The sequence below is a fragment of the Acipenser ruthenus genome, chromosome 17 (genome assembly GCF_902713425.1).
Source record: "Acipenser ruthenus chromosome 17, fAciRut3.2 maternal haplotype, whole genome shotgun sequence".
NCBI classification, from domain to species: domain Eukaryota; kingdom Metazoa; phylum Chordata; class Actinopteri; order Acipenseriformes; family Acipenseridae; genus Acipenser; species Acipenser ruthenus.
In genome coordinates, this window is record NC_081205.1 from 2,199,182 (window position 1) to 2,217,798 (window position 18,617).

Genomic DNA, 18,617 nt, shown 5'->3' on the forward strand with positions numbered 1-18,617 from the left:
CAACATGCATTAGTAGACTTAACAAACATGATCTCATCAGTGTAGTGCTAGGAGATATTATAACTTGAATATCCTTTCTTTCTTTCTTTCTTTCTTTCTTTCTTTCTTTCTTTCTTTCTTTCTTTTCTCTCTTTCTCTTATATATATATATATATATATATATATACATATATATATATATATATATATATCACATTAATTTATTTGAATAACAATTAACTCCCGTGTATTTGAACTGTTTTAGGACAAATTCATGCTTGGTTAAAACGTGTTACTTTGTTCCTGTTATCTCTCAATAGCTGGGCGGATCTCGCATAGTCTGTACTAGACTATTACTAGCACGCAAGACGGCGGCACCTCGCCACTACGCCGCATTGTAAGCAGGAATTGACCCACTTACGTCTGTGCTGGTCCTACTTTTAGCCTTGCTGGCAAACCATGGCAAATCCTAGCGCTAGATCAGCAAGCGAATCAATTAATTCATAAAACAAAGTAAAACTACTATCTAACTATCCCCCGGTTAAATTTAAAACAATGCAATACATCATGATGATCACACACGTTTGGTTAAAAGAAAAAAAAAAAAAAAAATTACTATGATCCACAATGAATTCCAGTTGAACGGCTTCAATAAAATACCTTTATTTCAGTATTTTATTGTAACCCGTTCCAGATGGTGCATTGGGGTTCTTACTATTGTTTAAGTTCTCCAAGCTGGAGGCTGTTGGTTTTACTGCCATAGGGAAGAGCTACTCGTTGGCGTTCCTTGGGAGTAATATGGTTTGGAGTTATTTTATACATTTTTGTGATTATTATTAATGTTTTGTATGCAAAGCCTGGGCGTCAGTGAATATTTTATGTTGATACGTTTTCTTGGTTGGAGCACCTCTGCTGCCATCCCTTCCTAGCATTTGTTTATCATCTTTTCTAAAAAGCGACGCTGGAAACATGCGACATGAGTTTTTATGGTGGTTTCGTGTGAAGCATTTGCTTGAAAATCAAAACCCTGAATTTAGATGAGTCTGAAGAGATGGGGTTGGCAGCTTTTTCAATGCAGAAAGCATATCTTTGAAAAGTTTGATACATTTGAAGACCCTGTTTTTATTATATATGAAGCTTTTAGTCGCACTATATACTTTATTTTATATATATATATATATATATATATATATATATATATATATATATATATACAATTTAAAATTAGAACAAGGAAAACTGTCAGGACGTTTTGGACTACAAGTCCTTCAATGGGACAGGCAGTGGGAGGTAAGGGCACACCGATATCTGAGATCAAAATCTATTCTTTGAATGTGGGGGTGCAGCTGTTGTACCCCTCCTCCTCCAGGCCAGCGAATGCCTGAGTCACACCACAGTGTGCAGTGTAAGATCTGAGAGAGCTGCTGTGATTGATAGGCGGGGAATACAGGGCTGCTGGCTACTGTACAGTATATTCCTTTCACCGCGTTTGAGACGTTGATAGCCTGTTTAATGGAAAGTGGATGTGTGCCATACTTCAGTTGGATTGTCATGACCAGAAACACCCATGTCATCCAGAACTCAATGTCGATGGATATTTAGTTACAATTTCACTTCCAGTGGCAGTAATTACACATTAAGTATTGTGTACATTGGTATTGATCCCTAGGGTAATACAGAAATGTGTCTGTGTTTAAACTACCACAACACTAAATACTATTTCATATATTTAAGTATGAAAACCACAGACATATTTTTTATACTTATACACGTTAAGTACTAAGGGAGTATAGAGCATTTACGTGCTAGTACAGTAGTAAGACTTAAACACAACGTAGCTAGTACCTGCTAGTACCTCATTATAATTACAGCCACAATGAAACATTACTGAACGTTTCACTAAATCGTTTTATGTAAAAGGAGAGGTATACCTCAAAAGCAATGAATGTACCCCAATACAGTACAAGGTTTATAAACATCCTTCTTTCTCATTTCAGGGGAGCTGTTTATTTTTTTTTCTTCCATAGCTGAAGATGGCACAGAGGAGTGGGCAGGAGGACCCGGAGCGGTACCTGTTTGTGGACCGGGCAGTGGTGTACAACCCGGCCACGCAGGCCGACTGGACCGCCAAGAAGCTGGTGTGGATCCCGTCGGAGCGGCATGGCTTCGAGGCGGCCAGCATCCTCGAGGAGCGCGGGGACGAGGTGGTGGTGGAGCTGGCGGAGAACGGCAAGAAGACCATGGTTAACAAGGACGACGTCCAGAAGATGAACCCACCCAAGTTCAGCAAGGTGGAAGACATGGCCGAGCTGACCTGCCTGAACGAGGCCTCTGTGCTGCACAACCTGAAGGACCGTTACTACTCCGGGCTCATATACGTGAGTGTCTCCGTTCGTTCCTTCCCACGGTTTCCCTCAACCAGGGATTGTTTCCCTGGGAATGTGGCTGAAAGAGCAGGGGGGGGGTCTGGAGGGCAAAGGCGCTGGCTTCCGTGGTGGAGTTTTGGAACAGTATGTCTGTGGCTGCTGTTTGTGATGTGACTCAGTTTTAATTCTCATCTTACTAATCCATTTGATGTATGATGTATTGCACACCTCACAACTGTTTCAGTGCCCTTATATGGTTTGGGATAGCAAGACAAATGACTTTAGGAACATTCACAGGTCATGGATAATTTATTACACTTTAGAAGCCATGTGCATTAGATTACCTTGGGTATGCATGAGCGACATACACTCTGGAATATGGAAGTCCTGGTAGAATCAATCAGAGTTTATATCCGTTATCCCTTAGATCATTAAAATAGGAACGACTATACTGATAAAAAATGAGGCTTGGGTATTCTGCAGTGATAAGTATTTAAAGTGAAGGTTTGATTTCGGGGAGAACAGATAATGCGTCTTCTAAGACAAACAAGCGATGAATCGATGCTGAGTGGAATCCTCCCCTACCCCCATCACTGTCTAACCTTTATATGTCAAACGTTAACCAAACTTACTTGCCTGTCCTGTAATGTTTCCCTGGGACGCTGTTGAAACTTGTACTGTATGTTTCATCTCAATGGGTTTATCCTGGTAAAATATTCAAATAGTTGACTGCAGCTCTGAAGCAGGGATGAGCAACAATGTCCCTTACCGTTCAAGTCTGTTCCAACCATGGGCTGTTTCACAAAACACTGCTGCAGCGTTGTTTTAAAGATATACGGTACACGTTCTAAATGCTGCTATTTTCATGAAGAACATTCATTATTATAAGCCTATATTGAGGATGCATTGAAGGGTCATACTGTTATGTCATGCTTTAAACATAGCAGCAGATCCAACTTCATATTGAGGACATTAATTATTTCATGTTGCCCCAGAAAATGTCTTTTTTTATGATCTTGACCTAGATGCTGACATGGAATCCTTGAATAGAATCTCGGTTGGGAGCAGAGGCACCTCAAGCAACAGCGAAAGAGCTGCAGTTTATATACTATAGAGTTTATATTTAGAAGGGGTAGAAAAGAATTGATGTGCGTTCCTCTATTTATTTACCATTATTTCATAAACACAGTTTGGAGAAGACCTGTGAAAATTCAAGACGGTTCTCGGGTTCACCTTGTTGCAGTTAGTGACAGACGTCATGATCAGTGCTTAGTGGACCCTTATGCATTTTAAATGTCCACTGAACTTTGAAATTTGCTAAGTGGGAAGTCTGCCACCTGACCTGTTACTGTATCAGAGGGGCCAATAATAATGCAGACGTGCTGCTTCTTAAAATACATGCTTATTGGATGCAAGATAAAGTTCACTTTGCAACAGCTTGAAAAGAGCTAATGGAATGCATCAGCTTATCTCCATGATCCCTGGCCAGGGCTGCTAGCAATCGCAAGGAGACTCTGGCCACCTTTCCGCTGAGGTCTGCCCTCCTGCAGCGCCGCTAAGAAGTGACTTTTTGCCATATCTCGGCTCACTGCTAAATCAGTCACAGAAGCACTTGCTGAGTCACAGAAGACCAATACTGCTATAACAGGCCCTTTTGTTTCTGATAAGAAATAGCAGCTGGCTGAAATAAGTCAATTTTTAGACCTTTATAGGGTAAGTGTCATAAAAAAAAAATTGAAGGTGCTGACAGATTTTTTTATTTTTTATTTTGTGTTTTTTTTTTTTTCGTTGCTTGGTGACTTTAGGCATTCTAATTGAATTGTTTACAGGATTTAAGTGTTAGTCTTACAATTTTTGCTCTGTTAATGATTTGGTGATTTCATAGTACTGGACTGTATTTAAAAGGAATGGTACAGCATATCTATCAAGTACCATTACTTACAACAGAGCCTGTTCTAAAGCATGAAAACAGGCTCCCTTTTATAGCAGTTAAGCTGTGTTAGAGAACTAGCACTTACACTGCAAAGCCAGCTTCTGTTACTTCATCAGTGGAATTTTCATTTCATTAATGTGCCTGGTTATTAGTTCAGGGTGGCGTGCTCTTATGACTGCATTTTTATTAAGCCATGCTTCAGGAAAGTGCAGATGAATTGTCCCTGTTACTCCACTGAGTAACCTGAGAGGCAATAAGCACTGAAAGCCGTGTAAGCTCATTGCAAAACAGAAATATTGAGCGCAAGTGGCATGAGGTGGGTTATTTCCCAGGTCTCTCTCTCTACGGGAGGGATAGAAAGCTGGTCATGTCAAACAATCCCCATTGTGTTTAAATCTTTCCAGCGGCTGGGAGAAGTTCCTTGTGTTCATTGTTTCTAATCAGGAGTGTTCTTTTTTATTATTTCTGTGACTTTTCTATAATAAGCTGTACATCAAAGACAAGCGTGTTTTTATGCTCTTGTGTTTCTCATTTTGACCCCCCCCCCCCCCCCCCCCCCCTAACCCTAACCCTAACCCTAACCCTAACCCTAACCCTAACCCTAACCCTAACCCCCCCCCCCCCAAGGGGTTAATTTCCTCATGCTATCCTCTTCTGTCAAGAGCAAGACTGAAAATACGCACGTGTTAATAAAGCTGAGTTCATCAGAAACCATGTCAGAGACGCATGTTACGGCCAGCTCCTTCATATTTTGATTGAGCGTTTTGAATTTACAGTATGTAGGTTTAAAACTGAAATTCTGGAAAACCCTCCAAATGCAAAAAAAGTATAGGTAGAACTATCTCATATAATTACTCTCTATATGCCTTTGTAGATTTACTAATTTGTTAATTAGTCATTTGAATTGTCTCATACAAAAAGGGGCATGTGTGACCCCTCCTTCCCTGTCTCTAGAGTAATTTGTTAATTTTAGCACCTTGCTTTCCCAAGTCGCGGAATGATAATAAGGTAGATATGTGGTAGTTAATTGTAAGAGAAGTACAGGGTCCTGGAGAAAAAACATTTAAGACCATAAATACTTGCTGTGTAGCATTGTATTTAACCAACCTCAAAGAGGTGCACCTTATTAATAGGGTTATTTGTTTGTTTGTTTTTTAATCATTTGTAACCTCACAACAGTATTTTCAGATTCATATAACAGTGCAACAGTTTACTGTACAACCTGGCTTTGAAAAATATTGAATATCGGCCGTTTTCCAAAAATATCTTGAGCTTTTTTACCTGGGGCTTTAACACATTAACTCGTAAAAACGGTTTCTAAGGGGTAACCTACTGCAGGCGTGTCTGTTGTGTAACGCAGTTGATCTCCTAAATCTGTCACCGCGTAGATTCAGTGTGGTTTTTCTCCCAAACCACTCCTTTCCTGCAGCAAGCCGCAGGCTGGTTTGTGGCCAGCAGTGATAAAGCCTAGACGAGCTGGAGAAGGTGATGTTTGTTTTTCTGCAATCGGACCGCATTGATCTCGCTTAGATTACTGCTAAGTGAAGGTGTCAATCGCATGTGAGGTGGTGAACCCTGCACCGCTTGTGTGTGTCTGTGCTATTGAGTAGTAAAACACCAGTGGAGATGCTGAGTTAGAATCTTACCCAAGACAACCCTGGTCATGTTCCCTCCACGGGTACAAGAGGGCAAACTAGGGAAGCTCTGCATTGGTGTGTGAGAGAGCCACTGCTAACTCAACTCGCATTCATCTTTACTTTCTCCAGAAACCTCATTTAAGATAATCCTGATTTATAGTAATATTTTTTTTTTATTCATGGTCATTCAGCCCTACAATCCTAGGCAAAGAAAGTTAACTGGAATGAAGTGGAGTGAAGAATATAGAGTTGTGTTGCATGTCCTAACTGTGTATTCAGTGGTTACATCGTTATTTCTAGTCAGTTGACTTATACTTTACAGAATGCTCCAGGGATGTCTGGAGTAATTGCTGGTCTCGGTGGGCTCTGAGCGTCTTGTGTGCCTCCCGAGCATCTGGAAGGGTTCCCTGGAGCAGCTGAATGGTGTGCTAACGAGATCTCCACACACAACAAACCCCCGTCACGGCTTCAGTATGGCGCTTGTGCTCTTGGAAGGAAGCCAAGAGAAAGTGCATTCCAGTGCCATAGGGCCCCTTTGTCAAACAGACAGACTGTCTGTCCTGAGGAAGAGATCGAACTGCAACCTGCAAGAATACTTTTATTCACATTAGCAGTTAAAAATCACTTATCGTCTTGAGCCTAACGACTTATGAGCCACAGCGTTTACCACCGTGTTTAGTTAACCCAATTGTTTTTCTAAAAAAGAAACGAAAACTTTGATGCTAAAAAGCTCCTGCCTGCACCATGGTTGGATCTTGCCAACTGTGTAACATAAGCAGTTTGCTTTTTGATTTTACTTAAGAAATAGTGCAGACTTTTGTGGTAAATGCTTTGAGAACATGGCCCCAAACGTCCTGTTTAAGTGCTTGCACATTTGCTACGTGTCAGGTTCCATTGCTAGGCCAGTACAGTGTAATTGCATAAATGTTGCTGCCAACCATTGAGGAAAAGGGAGCAAACTGTAGGCGTTGCATGTTCGAACATTGATTAAACCCCAGTGTTCTGGAGTGATATCTTATTAGAGTGCATGGCAAAAAATGTCATTCTAATTTTTACTGTTCAGTAATGTTTGCAACCATATTAAGTGGGTCTTATTTTTTCTGTGTTAAAGTGCTTTGACCTGTTGCAATATAAAACACACACACAAAAGCAAAGGACAGTAGACCTTTGAAAATGAATAGAAATTACTTAATGTGCCGTTTAATATGTTGCTGTCTGTTTCCTCAATTCTTCCAAAGGTAGTTGAAAAAGTAAACGTACTTGGCACTTGAAACCCACTTGCCACTTTGTCATTCTAGAAGCCAGACATGTCTGCTACTGCTAGTGTTGTGAATAAAAGAAATAAGAACAATGTGATTTTTTTATAAAGCGCCTTTCACGTCAATGCTTTATGCCAACCCTACCTGTAAAAGCCAAGTTTAAGTATAATTTCGGTGGATTATATGCAATCCTTTTATAAGATACGGCAGCGTTTGTTTGCCATCGTTTGTAGGCAGGATTGTATGTATTAAGCAGTTTATAAGTGCGGGGAAGAAATGTGGCAAACAAATTGTTTTTTTTTTTTTGGTCAATGTTTTTGCAAATTTAATAAGTGTAATTGGCACAGTAAGTTGTTTATTCGTTCACTTGGCAAGCTGTGGTCTGAATTATCTCCATGTGTGCGTTTCCGTTCCTCCCATATGTGGAGTTCAGCCATGCCAAGGTCGTGAACAGTACAGCATCAGCTGTGATAAGGCAGGAATGCTGGCTCTGTCTCGCTGCTTACCGAAGACCTTTTTAAAAGAAAATATATCTTTTTCAGTTCTGAATGCTGCACTGTCAGACCAGCTTACATGGCAAAGTGCGACTGAAGGGCAGGAGTGATAACATACAAACCATTTGAATCCGTTTAGAATTCAAAACATACCACTTACTGTTGTTTTTTAAAAATCTAACCTGAGTATAACACGCACCTGCTGTGTGATTCACATGACTGACCAGTCTTGGTCATTTCCCTTGTATACTGTACACTCTGTACACAGTAGCATACTTATATACATCAGACCTAATCATTTATTCTCTCTCTCTGTATTTTTTTCAGACTTACTCTGGACTTTTCTGTGTGGTGATAAATCCCTACAAGAACCTTCCAATTTACTCCGAGAACATCATTGAAATGTACAGGGGGAAGAAGCGCCATGAGATGCCACCACACATCTACGCTATCTCTGAATCAGCCTACAGGTGCATGCTTCAAGGTAAGGACATAACCATTAGTGGTTAAAGATAACAGGATGTAAGGGGCTAGTTGCTAATCAGAGTGAAATCAGCTGTTAGACTCTTCCGACGAGAAGCTTTGAAAAGCACATGTATTATGTATTGTGTAGAAATGTTGCTACAGGCGGGTTAGAGAGTCGGTCAAGGCATGACTGTTCACTGACTGACCGTTAGATCATGAAGGGGGTTAATTGTTCATGAGGTTCGGGGGTTGGAGGGTCAAGGGTCAGGCTGTGCTGATAAATATTCATGATTGCATTAATATTCATGAGCCCTGCACGGTATTCTGTGCGTAGAGCCTGAGTAAACTGGTGTATAAATGAGATGGTCTCAAAGCAAGACAGGACTTTGGCCCTCCAGAGTTTATCTAGAGTTAAATTACGATACCCTATCCGTTTCAAATCATTTCTGAGCCAGCCTGAGACTGAGACAGGACTCTCAGCAGGTGTCTCTTCGGGATGCGAGCCAGACTGCAACCTAAATCTCAAGTGATGACAAGCAGGTATTGGATCCCAGCACAGGCTGTACACAGCACAATAAGCCATGTTATACAGTCTCTGTAAGTCGCCTTGGATAAAGGCGTCTGCTAAATAAACAAATAATAATAATAATAATAATAATAATTATACACTGCTGAGGATCCTTTCGGTTACATGGACACCAGTAACGTGTCGACATGTGCCTGTCCTGTAACCTTACATGTATATGAAAACACAAAAACAGCACCCTGAGGATTATTGTTCTCAAATGTGCGACAAGCCAGAAAACATCTGTGTGTGTGTGTGTCTGTGACACGTGTATGGAAGTCATCCTGGGTCTCTCTGGTAGTTTCCTGGGTTCAATAAAAAAAAATTCCGGGGGGGATAGATTTCAGCTCTCACACAGTACAGGATACCTGAATGCGCAAGTTTCTTTACTGTATGTTAGGAAAATAAATTAGTGTGGAAAATGGCTGGGTTTTGAGATGCTCCTGCCAATGCATGCCATGTTAACTGTAATGGATTCCTAGAGATTAAAGCAAAGATGTATTATTTTTTCTCTTAAAAACGGTGCAGGTTTACAGTGTATCTGATTCCACCCCATCTGAAGTAGGACTGTGATGCCTAAGCCTCAAAGCCTGTACCAGGCACTGTGCAATATAGCTTGCTGAGCATCATTTTTTTCTGCTCTGTGATGTTGGGTAATTGACAGGTTAGGAGAGATTTGGATTAGGACCAGAAATTCAGTACTGTGTTTAAAAAAAAAAAAAAAAAAAAAAAAAAAAAGTAGCAGGATTGATTTCAGGAAGCTTAAATTAATTTTTGGCTGCTTTTATTTTTAAATCTTGTTTTTTATTCTCTTTTTTTTTTTTTCTTTTCATTGATGTGATAAAAAATCTTTAAGAGAAATAATTCAAAACCAGATGACTTATTTTTCACTTTGGTGGAAATGAGATAAAGAGGTTTTTAGTTTTGTTTTTTTTCCCAGTTCCTTCGAGCTTGAAGAGATAAATTTAATAAAGCCTTTTACTGTTATTACAGATGTTTCTACAGAAAGCACAGAGGCTAATGTTTAGCTCCCTTTCTAAGCGTATGCAGTACTATGTGCACTTGGACACATTCGACATTGTCAAATTATGATTGAGCAGGAGTCTGAAAGGGGTCACTTAATCTCTAAATATTTACAGCAGCAACTGGCACGCTTATGCGAGGTGTCGATTTAAGCGCGGCGTGGGGAGATAATGGGACATAAATAGGACCTTATGACACAGCAGCGTGTCTTTATTTAGATAGGAGACTTTCCACAACGGTTCTAAATAGAGTTGCTGTGACTCGGACTGTACGATCAGATTAGATAAATGTTTCAACCAGAAGTGCTTAGCACTGGAGAAGCCGTAGCGTTCATCAAAGAATTTTACGATAATAAACAAACACGTGGGCAAACAGAAGGTCTTCTGCGTTCATTTTCCTTGTTTAATTATAGTAGAAGCCTTCAAGACCTTTCCCGGTACCGAATCCTCCTGATCTTCATAGGCAACAGTGCGTCATACTTTCCATTCAGAGAGCGAAGGCACACGCTGACTAATATAGCTGTTTACAGGGTCTTTCTTTGCTGCCATCGCCAGATCAGGTGTTTCCTAACTGAATGTCCCACTGACCCCTCGTGCCATGCAGCTTTCAGATTGCTGCTCTGGGCCAGGGCAGCAGTGCTAGTTTAATGCATGATGTCATCTCAATCTGTACAGTCACTGCATGTCTCCTCCTTAGTCATCCACACATATAGCCGCTGAAACAGAATGTCATGTCGTTTTTGAATGCTGAGGCATATATTGTACAAGGGAGAGTGATGCACTGTGCACTAATATGGACAAACGAGGGGCTAAAACATGGAGCCTCCTTTTTTTGCAACATGATTCAGAGCTGATTTCTTAAAGGGCTTGGTATTTGACTGATCTTTATTACTGTTTTGTAATAATCCCCATGCTAGTGGGGTCAACTTCCAAAACAAACTACATTTTTTTTTTAAAAACACAGTTGGTTCCCCAGTGGCTTAGCTTGTAAAATTGTGAACTTCAAATAAGGTAGATAATCTTATCAAAAAGTAATATATATAAAAAAAAAAAAAGTAGCACCAGTAAAAGTTTAATTGAATAGCGCCATCATTCTGGAAAATATCATGGCACGTAAAGCTTTTTTTTTTATTTTTTCTTTAACTCTTTGACTGGTGAAGTGAAAGATTACGATATCTTCTGTTCAGCTCCACTCCTGGCAGAACTCTTCTCCTGAGTTACACTCACAGTATGCTGTCCACAGGCAGCTAACGTTTTTTTGGGGGGGGGTTTTGTGCTTTGATAAGCAAACACAAAGACAGTGTTTTTGGCAGTTTCACGCTTGTTTTCTTCTGCTGATCCCTTTTGGATTGTCTTTATGTTTACTGCATCAATTTGTACGAGTTGTGAGGCTACGTTTATCAGGTTCACCGTTCACTTGGTATTCAAGTACTAATTCTATTTTGCTTTTGTATTTTTCAGATGTAACATTCGTTGCCATACACAGTATAATAGAGTATGGTACAACGAAGGGGCCATTGTGGCTCTTCCATGTGGTAATCCATGCGTGATCCTACACTTAAAAGTTAACACTACACTGTTCTGTGTAGTAATAAAAAAAAATTGAGTTGTGTTTCTTCTCCCATTAATTTTACGATCAAGGACTTTTTTTTATTATATCCTTGAGCAGAATACAATATTACAATGAATATCACGGGTCATAAGATTTGTCACAATCAGTCGTGTCACATTTCAGTGTGAAGTTCAGCTTCAGTAATCTCGCCATTTGTTTCGTCAGATGTTTTGGCACATTGTACAGCACATAGATAACCTTGTGCTCCTGATTTAGGGCCCTCAATGCAGTGGTGCGGCGAGGGTTCCGCTTGTTAAAATGTGCCCTCTTTCTTGTGTGCGTTCTGACCAAGGGACTGTGCAGAACAGTGAGAGGTAGAAGACAGGTGCTGGAAGGCAGTGTTCACACAGGGTGCTCTCAGTGTTCTCCACCAGACAGGAACAGCAGTGTAACAATGCCTTCTCTGTGCGGGATCCTCCTCGCTCTACAAGTGAAGTATGCTTTGCAGTGCGTCAGGGAATGTGGGTAGGTCTCCTCAGCAATGCTGGCAAGCAGCTGTGGGACTTGAACTAGAGAAAAAAAATATTGCTGTTGGCAGGGATTTCAAAATGTTGCAGGACTTTACAAGATCCCTGCTTAATGCCTTTGGGGGGGGGGGGGGGGGGGGGGTATTATTGTCAATATAATTATAATCGTTTTTAAGATATCATTTAAAACATGCAGTACAAGTAAAACCTCTATATATATATATATATATAAACAACCCAGGAGTTCCTAAAGTAACTGAGGCTTTCTCCTCTGGTCCAGTTATGATCGTGACCCTGAAGTTCAGCAGGACTCCAAAAGGTAATTTGTTGGTTGTTAGGCAGGCAGATGAAATCAAGAATCATCAGCAATCTCTTTAACTGGGAACTATCCCATCCTCTGATAGGCTGCGCTAACCCCCAAAGATAGAAGCTGCCTGGCCCATTAGGGGAGAGGTGGGAGTGTCCTAGAGGTTAGAATGCAATCCATCCGCACACATTAGTCACACATAGTATAGATAGCTCCAGTGTGAGCCAGTTGGATATGGTTACCTGCAATCTTCACACTGTTGAAAACCTTTTATGGAACCAGGGGAACCTCCTGAACACCTAATGTAATGGCTTTATCACTAGACAGGAGACGTGAGTGCATTCCTTGTATGTGGCTGACCAGTGCACCCATCAGCTTTTTGAGTTTAAGGTGACTTGTCTTCTGCTGTCACCTTGAAGAGCACAGCTGGAGATAAGACACAGGGTTGCCATGTGAGAGGTTGTTTAGTTTCTACGGCTCTGCTTTTTGCAGAAACAGGACATACAATACAGCGCAGCTTTTTAAGTACATTGAAACACGCTTATTGTAATCGCTGGTTGATTGAATAAACCAAATTATATTGTAATCAGAAACTGCATTCCCTTTGCAAACCAATCAACTGAAAAATCTACCACTGTGTGTGATCGAAATGAAGGTATACAAATGCGATTAGATAGTTATTTTGCTGATGCGTGGGTTATAATAACATAAGGTGCTGACATCACACAATATGTGATAGTGTTAAGTCTAGTTTGGAAGTTTTTCCAGAGTAATAGGTAGATTTGGAAGCCTTTGCATAAAGCACATGGCAGCATTACATTTTCTACAGTAGTTGCTGAAATCACAGGGGCCTGTTTATCGAAACATATTTAATCTGCAGTATTTTCTGTCTTGCATCTGATTGACTTCAGCTTCTCCAGCGAGGTACAACAGACTCATTTGAACATTTCTGAAAACCATGTTGCCAGGAAATGCTAATGTTCTTTTAAACAAAACCAGCAGCTTGGAAGGACTTGCACCACAGCCCTGGTGTGTATTCACATCGATTGCAACGAGCTGTCATGCTGCCCGAAAGCTCATGGCCAAGGCTCTGCAAATAACTTGGGGGAGGCGGGGGCTCTCTGGAGACTTGAAAATCAATTATCGGCTAAATGTCTTCAACCAGCCAACTCATTTTATTATGTGGTCTTTGCTATGCTCTCAGTTAGTGGTAACCTATAAAGTAAACATTCAGCATTGATGAATGCAGCATTGTTCATTTTTAAACCAATTTTTTATATATATATATATATATATATATATATATATATATATATATATATATATAAACAATGTTAACACAGTTCAGTTCTTGACTTCTTGCCATGCTGGCCCAGCACCTCCTGCCAGGCATATGCCTGCAGCATAGAATAGTGTGCTTGCTGGATGCCCACCTGGTATCACTAAAAACCCTAATGGCTTTAATGAACTGTAGTGTATTTCATAACCATGCGCTTATCCTGTGGGGCAGCTGTAAACTATGTTCGTTTTCTACATTGTTCCACTTGTGTGGACAGAACCTCGGTTAGACTTTTATTTTTGTTTTAAATGCTCATATTATTTGATTAGTCCTTTAACAAGCCATACCTACAGGAGAGAGCACAATGACGGACAGACGCACAGTTTTCCACTTTCAATAACGTGCTCCTTGTCAGCTGCCAGAGTCAGGAGGGACGATACAGTAGCAAACTCTGTGGGGAGCTATTCTGAGATACAGCACAGCCTTGAGAAATGACATGATCTGCAGCAAAAATTAAGTGATTCAGAGACTAAACAAACAATAAGATCTGGAGTTGTGACACTTGGAGAAAGCCTTTGTTTCCCCTCTCTTGTAGCGTTTTCCTGCTTGTGGGCCCCTAACATGCGCTCGAAGGCGTTAAGGTTAAGAGTGGCTCCCCGGCAGCAGCAGCAGCAGACAGCTCCCCAGCGGGAGCCAAGTCTTCAGCGTCATGTTTTCTTTGAGGGCTCGGCTCTACCGCACTGGGGACTGCGGCAATCGGGGATAGGTGCAGTTATAGAGCTGTACTGTGGCAGTGCAGACAAATGCTTTAACCCTTTCATGCATGGCGACCTCATGTGGGAATGTATCCAAAAAACTCTCATCTATTCTTTATATGGGGGCATATAGAAGATGCAAATGCATGATAGCCTCATATGAGGTTGCTTTTAGTGCACTTTTTAGTGAAAAAGGGATTGAACAGTAAGTGTAAAGGGATATGGTTTTAATAAGGGACCCTGCAGTCAGTGGGTAATTGCAAAGCTCCCATTCCATCCAGCGTGTGTCAAAAGAAATGTTAAACTGATGGAAAACACATGTAGCTTGATGCCATACTTCTTTGTGTAATTAGGCAAAATATGAAGGGAATTTATTCATGGAGTGAACGTTCTTCGGGTATTAAGTCTGTCATGCCTGGGCACAAGCACAGTTATATTTTGCACTCAGAGATTGGGCACACAGTACGTTTTTAATTTACATGTCACATTATACAGTGCCAGTCGATTGGAGCCTCATCCCCAGACATAATAAAAACAAAGTCATTGAACCCAAGCTCTGCTGCTGCCGTGGTCCAGTGAGTGCCGTCATGATTCAGACACCCTGTTGATAGCGTTATGGCAGATGTTGAACATTTTTTATGTTCAACCCAATAGAGGACCCTTGCATTCCACACTGATTTATAGCAAATGTCCTAGAATAGAATGAGCGGTTAATGGCATTGTGTGGGTGTGGGAGGAAAGCAGTATTCCTGTGGGTTGATAAGAGTTACTAGTTTGCATGTCCTGCACTGTAGCGATGCGTGACCTGTGCAGTAATCAGGGTAAACACATTGTTCAGGCGTCATCGCTGCCCCTGCCCCGAATTCCCCGGGCTTGAACTGAGCCGATACCATCATCTCTCTGGGAGTTGTGTGTGGCTGTGCACTTCCCATTCCCAAAGGAAACGAGCTGCCGTGGATATCTCAAAGCTGGTTGGTGTTTCTGATGTTTTCTAACTGTTACAGCTAGAATAGCTGATCGCTTAGTCTTGGTGTTTGTGCTGTTGTCGGTTTCAATTAGAATTGAAGAGTCTGTCTGTTTTCCGCTTGTCCCTTAAAAATAATTTCTGTTGTTCAAGCAGAGCCCTGAACTAATCTTGCAAGGTGGCACTTGGTGTATTTTCATGCGACATTTCATTTTCGCGGTATGTACTTGCAGCTAACAGCATTTTGACGTCTGTATTGTTTTACTCATTGAATGGTTAGTTTAAGACTGTGAACACATCGCTGTGAGATTAATCATGTGCTATAATAGGAATGGCACAGTCACCAAGACAACTCATGCCAGCTAGTTATAAAATGTTTCCAGCTTTTAGTTTCATGTGTGCTGTCCGTTTCATCCAACGGACACAATTCACAAAACTTTGAATCATGAGTTAGTAAAGAATGCTTTTTTTGTTGTATAAACTCTGTTATGAATAAAACAAAGCTTGATTATTCTTTGTGAAAATGAAGCATTACGTATGAACTATGTCCACCATGTTTGCCTTATCAAACTACGTAGGCCCTATACACTAATCTTTAACAGTTGTTTTAAAGAGTGTTTATAAACATTCTCTTAAGTTAAATGGGGCTTTTTGAAAATGAGAATACACTTCTAATCCTCTCTTAACAGTTAAAAGGTTTAGTGAACTGCAAGCTTAGAATTAAAATTTTAAAAAAACAGTCCTTAACAAACATTTCTTAAAACAGTCGTTAAATATTTGTGAATAGAGCCCTGGGTGACTTACACATGACAGCGATTGGCTGAACTTGAGGGCTGTCTCAGCTGCCGCATTCAGGTTTTGGCGCTTAATTGAATGAATGGGTTGTAATTAAGCCCAGGGGGGCATGGAACAAAGCCATCATCAAGAAAACAAACATTTTCTTTCATTAAACACTAAACTACTCTGCAGCCCATTATCTCTGCACTCTCTTACATTGCCGTTCAGTGCTTTAAGCTTGAAGGCAGACAGATGAGCACCAGTATACTGCCTTCAGTGTGATTTTACTGCGGTGCTGTTTACACGATTATACCTCAATACAGTGCATACACAGTCAGCATGAGTTCATGTTCAATTTCTTGCTGATTTACAGTAACTCGATTGGCTTGGATTTAGCAATTGATTTGTATTAAAGAGATTGCGGGAGATGTAATGTAGCTTGCCTGATGTACAGACAGGCTCCCCACTCTTATTGTCTGTATTTGATGTTTCCTGATAAGGTCTGATGCCGGTCAGTCAAACACACAGGCACTCGGCCAATGTAATTATTAGTAATAAAAGGTCATGTTGTACAATAGCAGAATACCTCCAGTGCTTGGGAGAACGGCTCTTTGATTGTGTTCTGATCTGAGTCATCTGGGTTCACACATCTGAAAGAGATTTCGTCCGCAGCACATTCCTTTACAGTGAGCACTTTGAATGGAACCAGTAATAACCCTGAGAGGCTCAGCTGAGCCGAAGTTTCGGATGTAACCTTATTTTCTTTCATCTGGGCTTAATTTGTTTGACTACCCGCTCGCTCGCTCGCTACTGAAAAGAAGACTAATCCTGCCAGCGGTCCAGTCTGGGAGGTAGCCTCGCTGTTTCTGTTTAAGTGAGCTGGCTAGCTGGGGCCCCTGGGGTGTATGAAAATGGCAGTTATCTATGTGAGCTATGTATTTATAGGGTGGTGTATTGTGTAATGTATTGCTCTCATGAGCTACTGTAAAAATAAATGAACACACCAAATGAATGGTGCTCTGTGGAAAAAAAAAACTACCATATAGGTTCATATTGCATCACGGTATTCAGGACATGTATGTGTGATAAATACTGTCAAATTCCGCTTTCTGGATCAGAGCCTTAGAAATGTTTGATATTATTATTATTATTATTATTATTATTATTATTATTATTTTTTTTTTTTTTTATTCAACCAGATCTTTCCGAGGTTGCTAGGATGTCAGTTTTTATAAAGGAGTTACTGTGGTTTCTCAAATGTGGGTAAGGCAAAGTTTGTCATAACCATGAAGATACTGTTGTATCTGATTCCTGTGCAAAATGTACCCTGCAAAAATACATACATCTAAAAACCGCGTGATCTACAGTATTAGCCTTGATTCGAATCAGAGGTCATGTCTGTTATCAGGAACTTTCAGAAGAGCGGTCCTTGCATTGCCCCTGTGAAATCCACGTCATTTAAAATCAGCTGCAATATAATGATAAATGACCACCTTTGCTGTAAAACAAGCTGCCCAAACTATCAAAAGGCTGCCATGCACATCTTAGCAAATGCTTTGCATGCAAGCAGAGGCTTCTATGAATTGCAATACTGCAGAGTGACGCCTCATTGACCCTGTGCAGTTTATCGTTACAATGCTAAACGCTAGTGAACGTGGGCCACAGGTCTGGGTTCATACACACACAAGTTCTATTAATATGCCGTGAATATCGGCAGGACCAGACCAGCTAACGCCTGGTAAAAGACGCTGAGTTATTCTGGCTGACATTGACAGGAACAGGGCTCAATGACTGTAATCTGACGTTTACTCTAATGGTTCCTTTTGGGTGCCATTTGACCTGGATTATGAGTCCCAATTTAGACAAGTGCGTAAATTGAAGGAGTAGCTACAGCTCTGCTAAACAATGGGGATGAAAAGTCCCAGAGTACTCCGAGACGTAATTGAGATGGAACGGGCTATAACTTTGACATACTGTAAACAGTTATGAACCTAGTGGTGTCTGGCACTCACTGTAGCGCATTGTGTACCAGCACGCTTCTAAGTGTTGTAATAATTTAGTACCTTGATATACAGTCATGTCTTTTTAATGCTTTAATGAGCTACTTGATGGATATCCCGGTCCTGCTTTGTGTCATTGTGGGGAATTGCATGCTGTTGTAGGAACAGGTAGAGGAGAAAGCTTTTGTTTAAAGGGAGAGATTTTAACACGATGCTGGGATCATGTCTGAGATTTTGGTTGTTTTCCAGATACGCTCTCGTTGATTCCACTGGGGACAAAAAAAAAAGGGTTTTGGTTCAAATTCAGGAGGGGGCTGTGGAAAGAATTAGGGATACTATTAATGTAATACATATTTCTTTGGCTTTAGGTTAGAATTGTGTATGACAAGAACAGGAGGTACACCTCTGCTTTGTCAAGAAAAAAACCAAGCCTGCCTATTAGGACTGTAATCGGTCTAGATTTCCATATGGCTTTATAAGAAATATTTCCTAAAATATACTCGCATTAGAGTCTAGTTTTTCTTCAGCGTACTGCTATGCCCATTATTTCATTCTTCCTATCATTCTTCCTTCCCCTCTGTTTGTTTAAATGTTGAATTTGTAAAGAGGTGAGAGAAATGCCAGAAGCAGAGCTGACAATCCCATACATGGTCAACTCAGAGTTTTGTGTGAAATATTGAATGTGAAAAAATGTTCCACAGCTTTCAAAACAAACAGGGGGGGGAGGAAATAGACC

At 40.7% G+C, this 18,617-nt stretch overlaps 1 protein-coding gene across 4 annotated transcripts in view; it reads left to right on the forward strand.

Annotated features, from left to right (window-relative positions):
• Positions 1–18,617, forward strand: part of LOC117423474 (myosin-10) — a 65,370-nt gene that overhangs the window by 463 nt on the left and 46,290 nt on the right. For 3 of the 4 annotated variants that reach the window (XM_058989772.1, XM_058989774.1, XM_058989775.1), the window contains exons 2-3: positions 1,977–2,357; positions 7,996–8,152. In XM_058989772.1, coding sequence (XP_058845755.1) covers positions 2,013–2,357; positions 7,996–8,152 — 502 coding nt within the window. In that variant the 5' untranslated portion in view covers positions 1,977–2,012. The remainder of the gene's footprint in view (positions 1–1,976; positions 2,358–7,995; positions 8,153–18,617) is intronic. The other variant, XM_058989773.1, reaches the window with a different exon arrangement.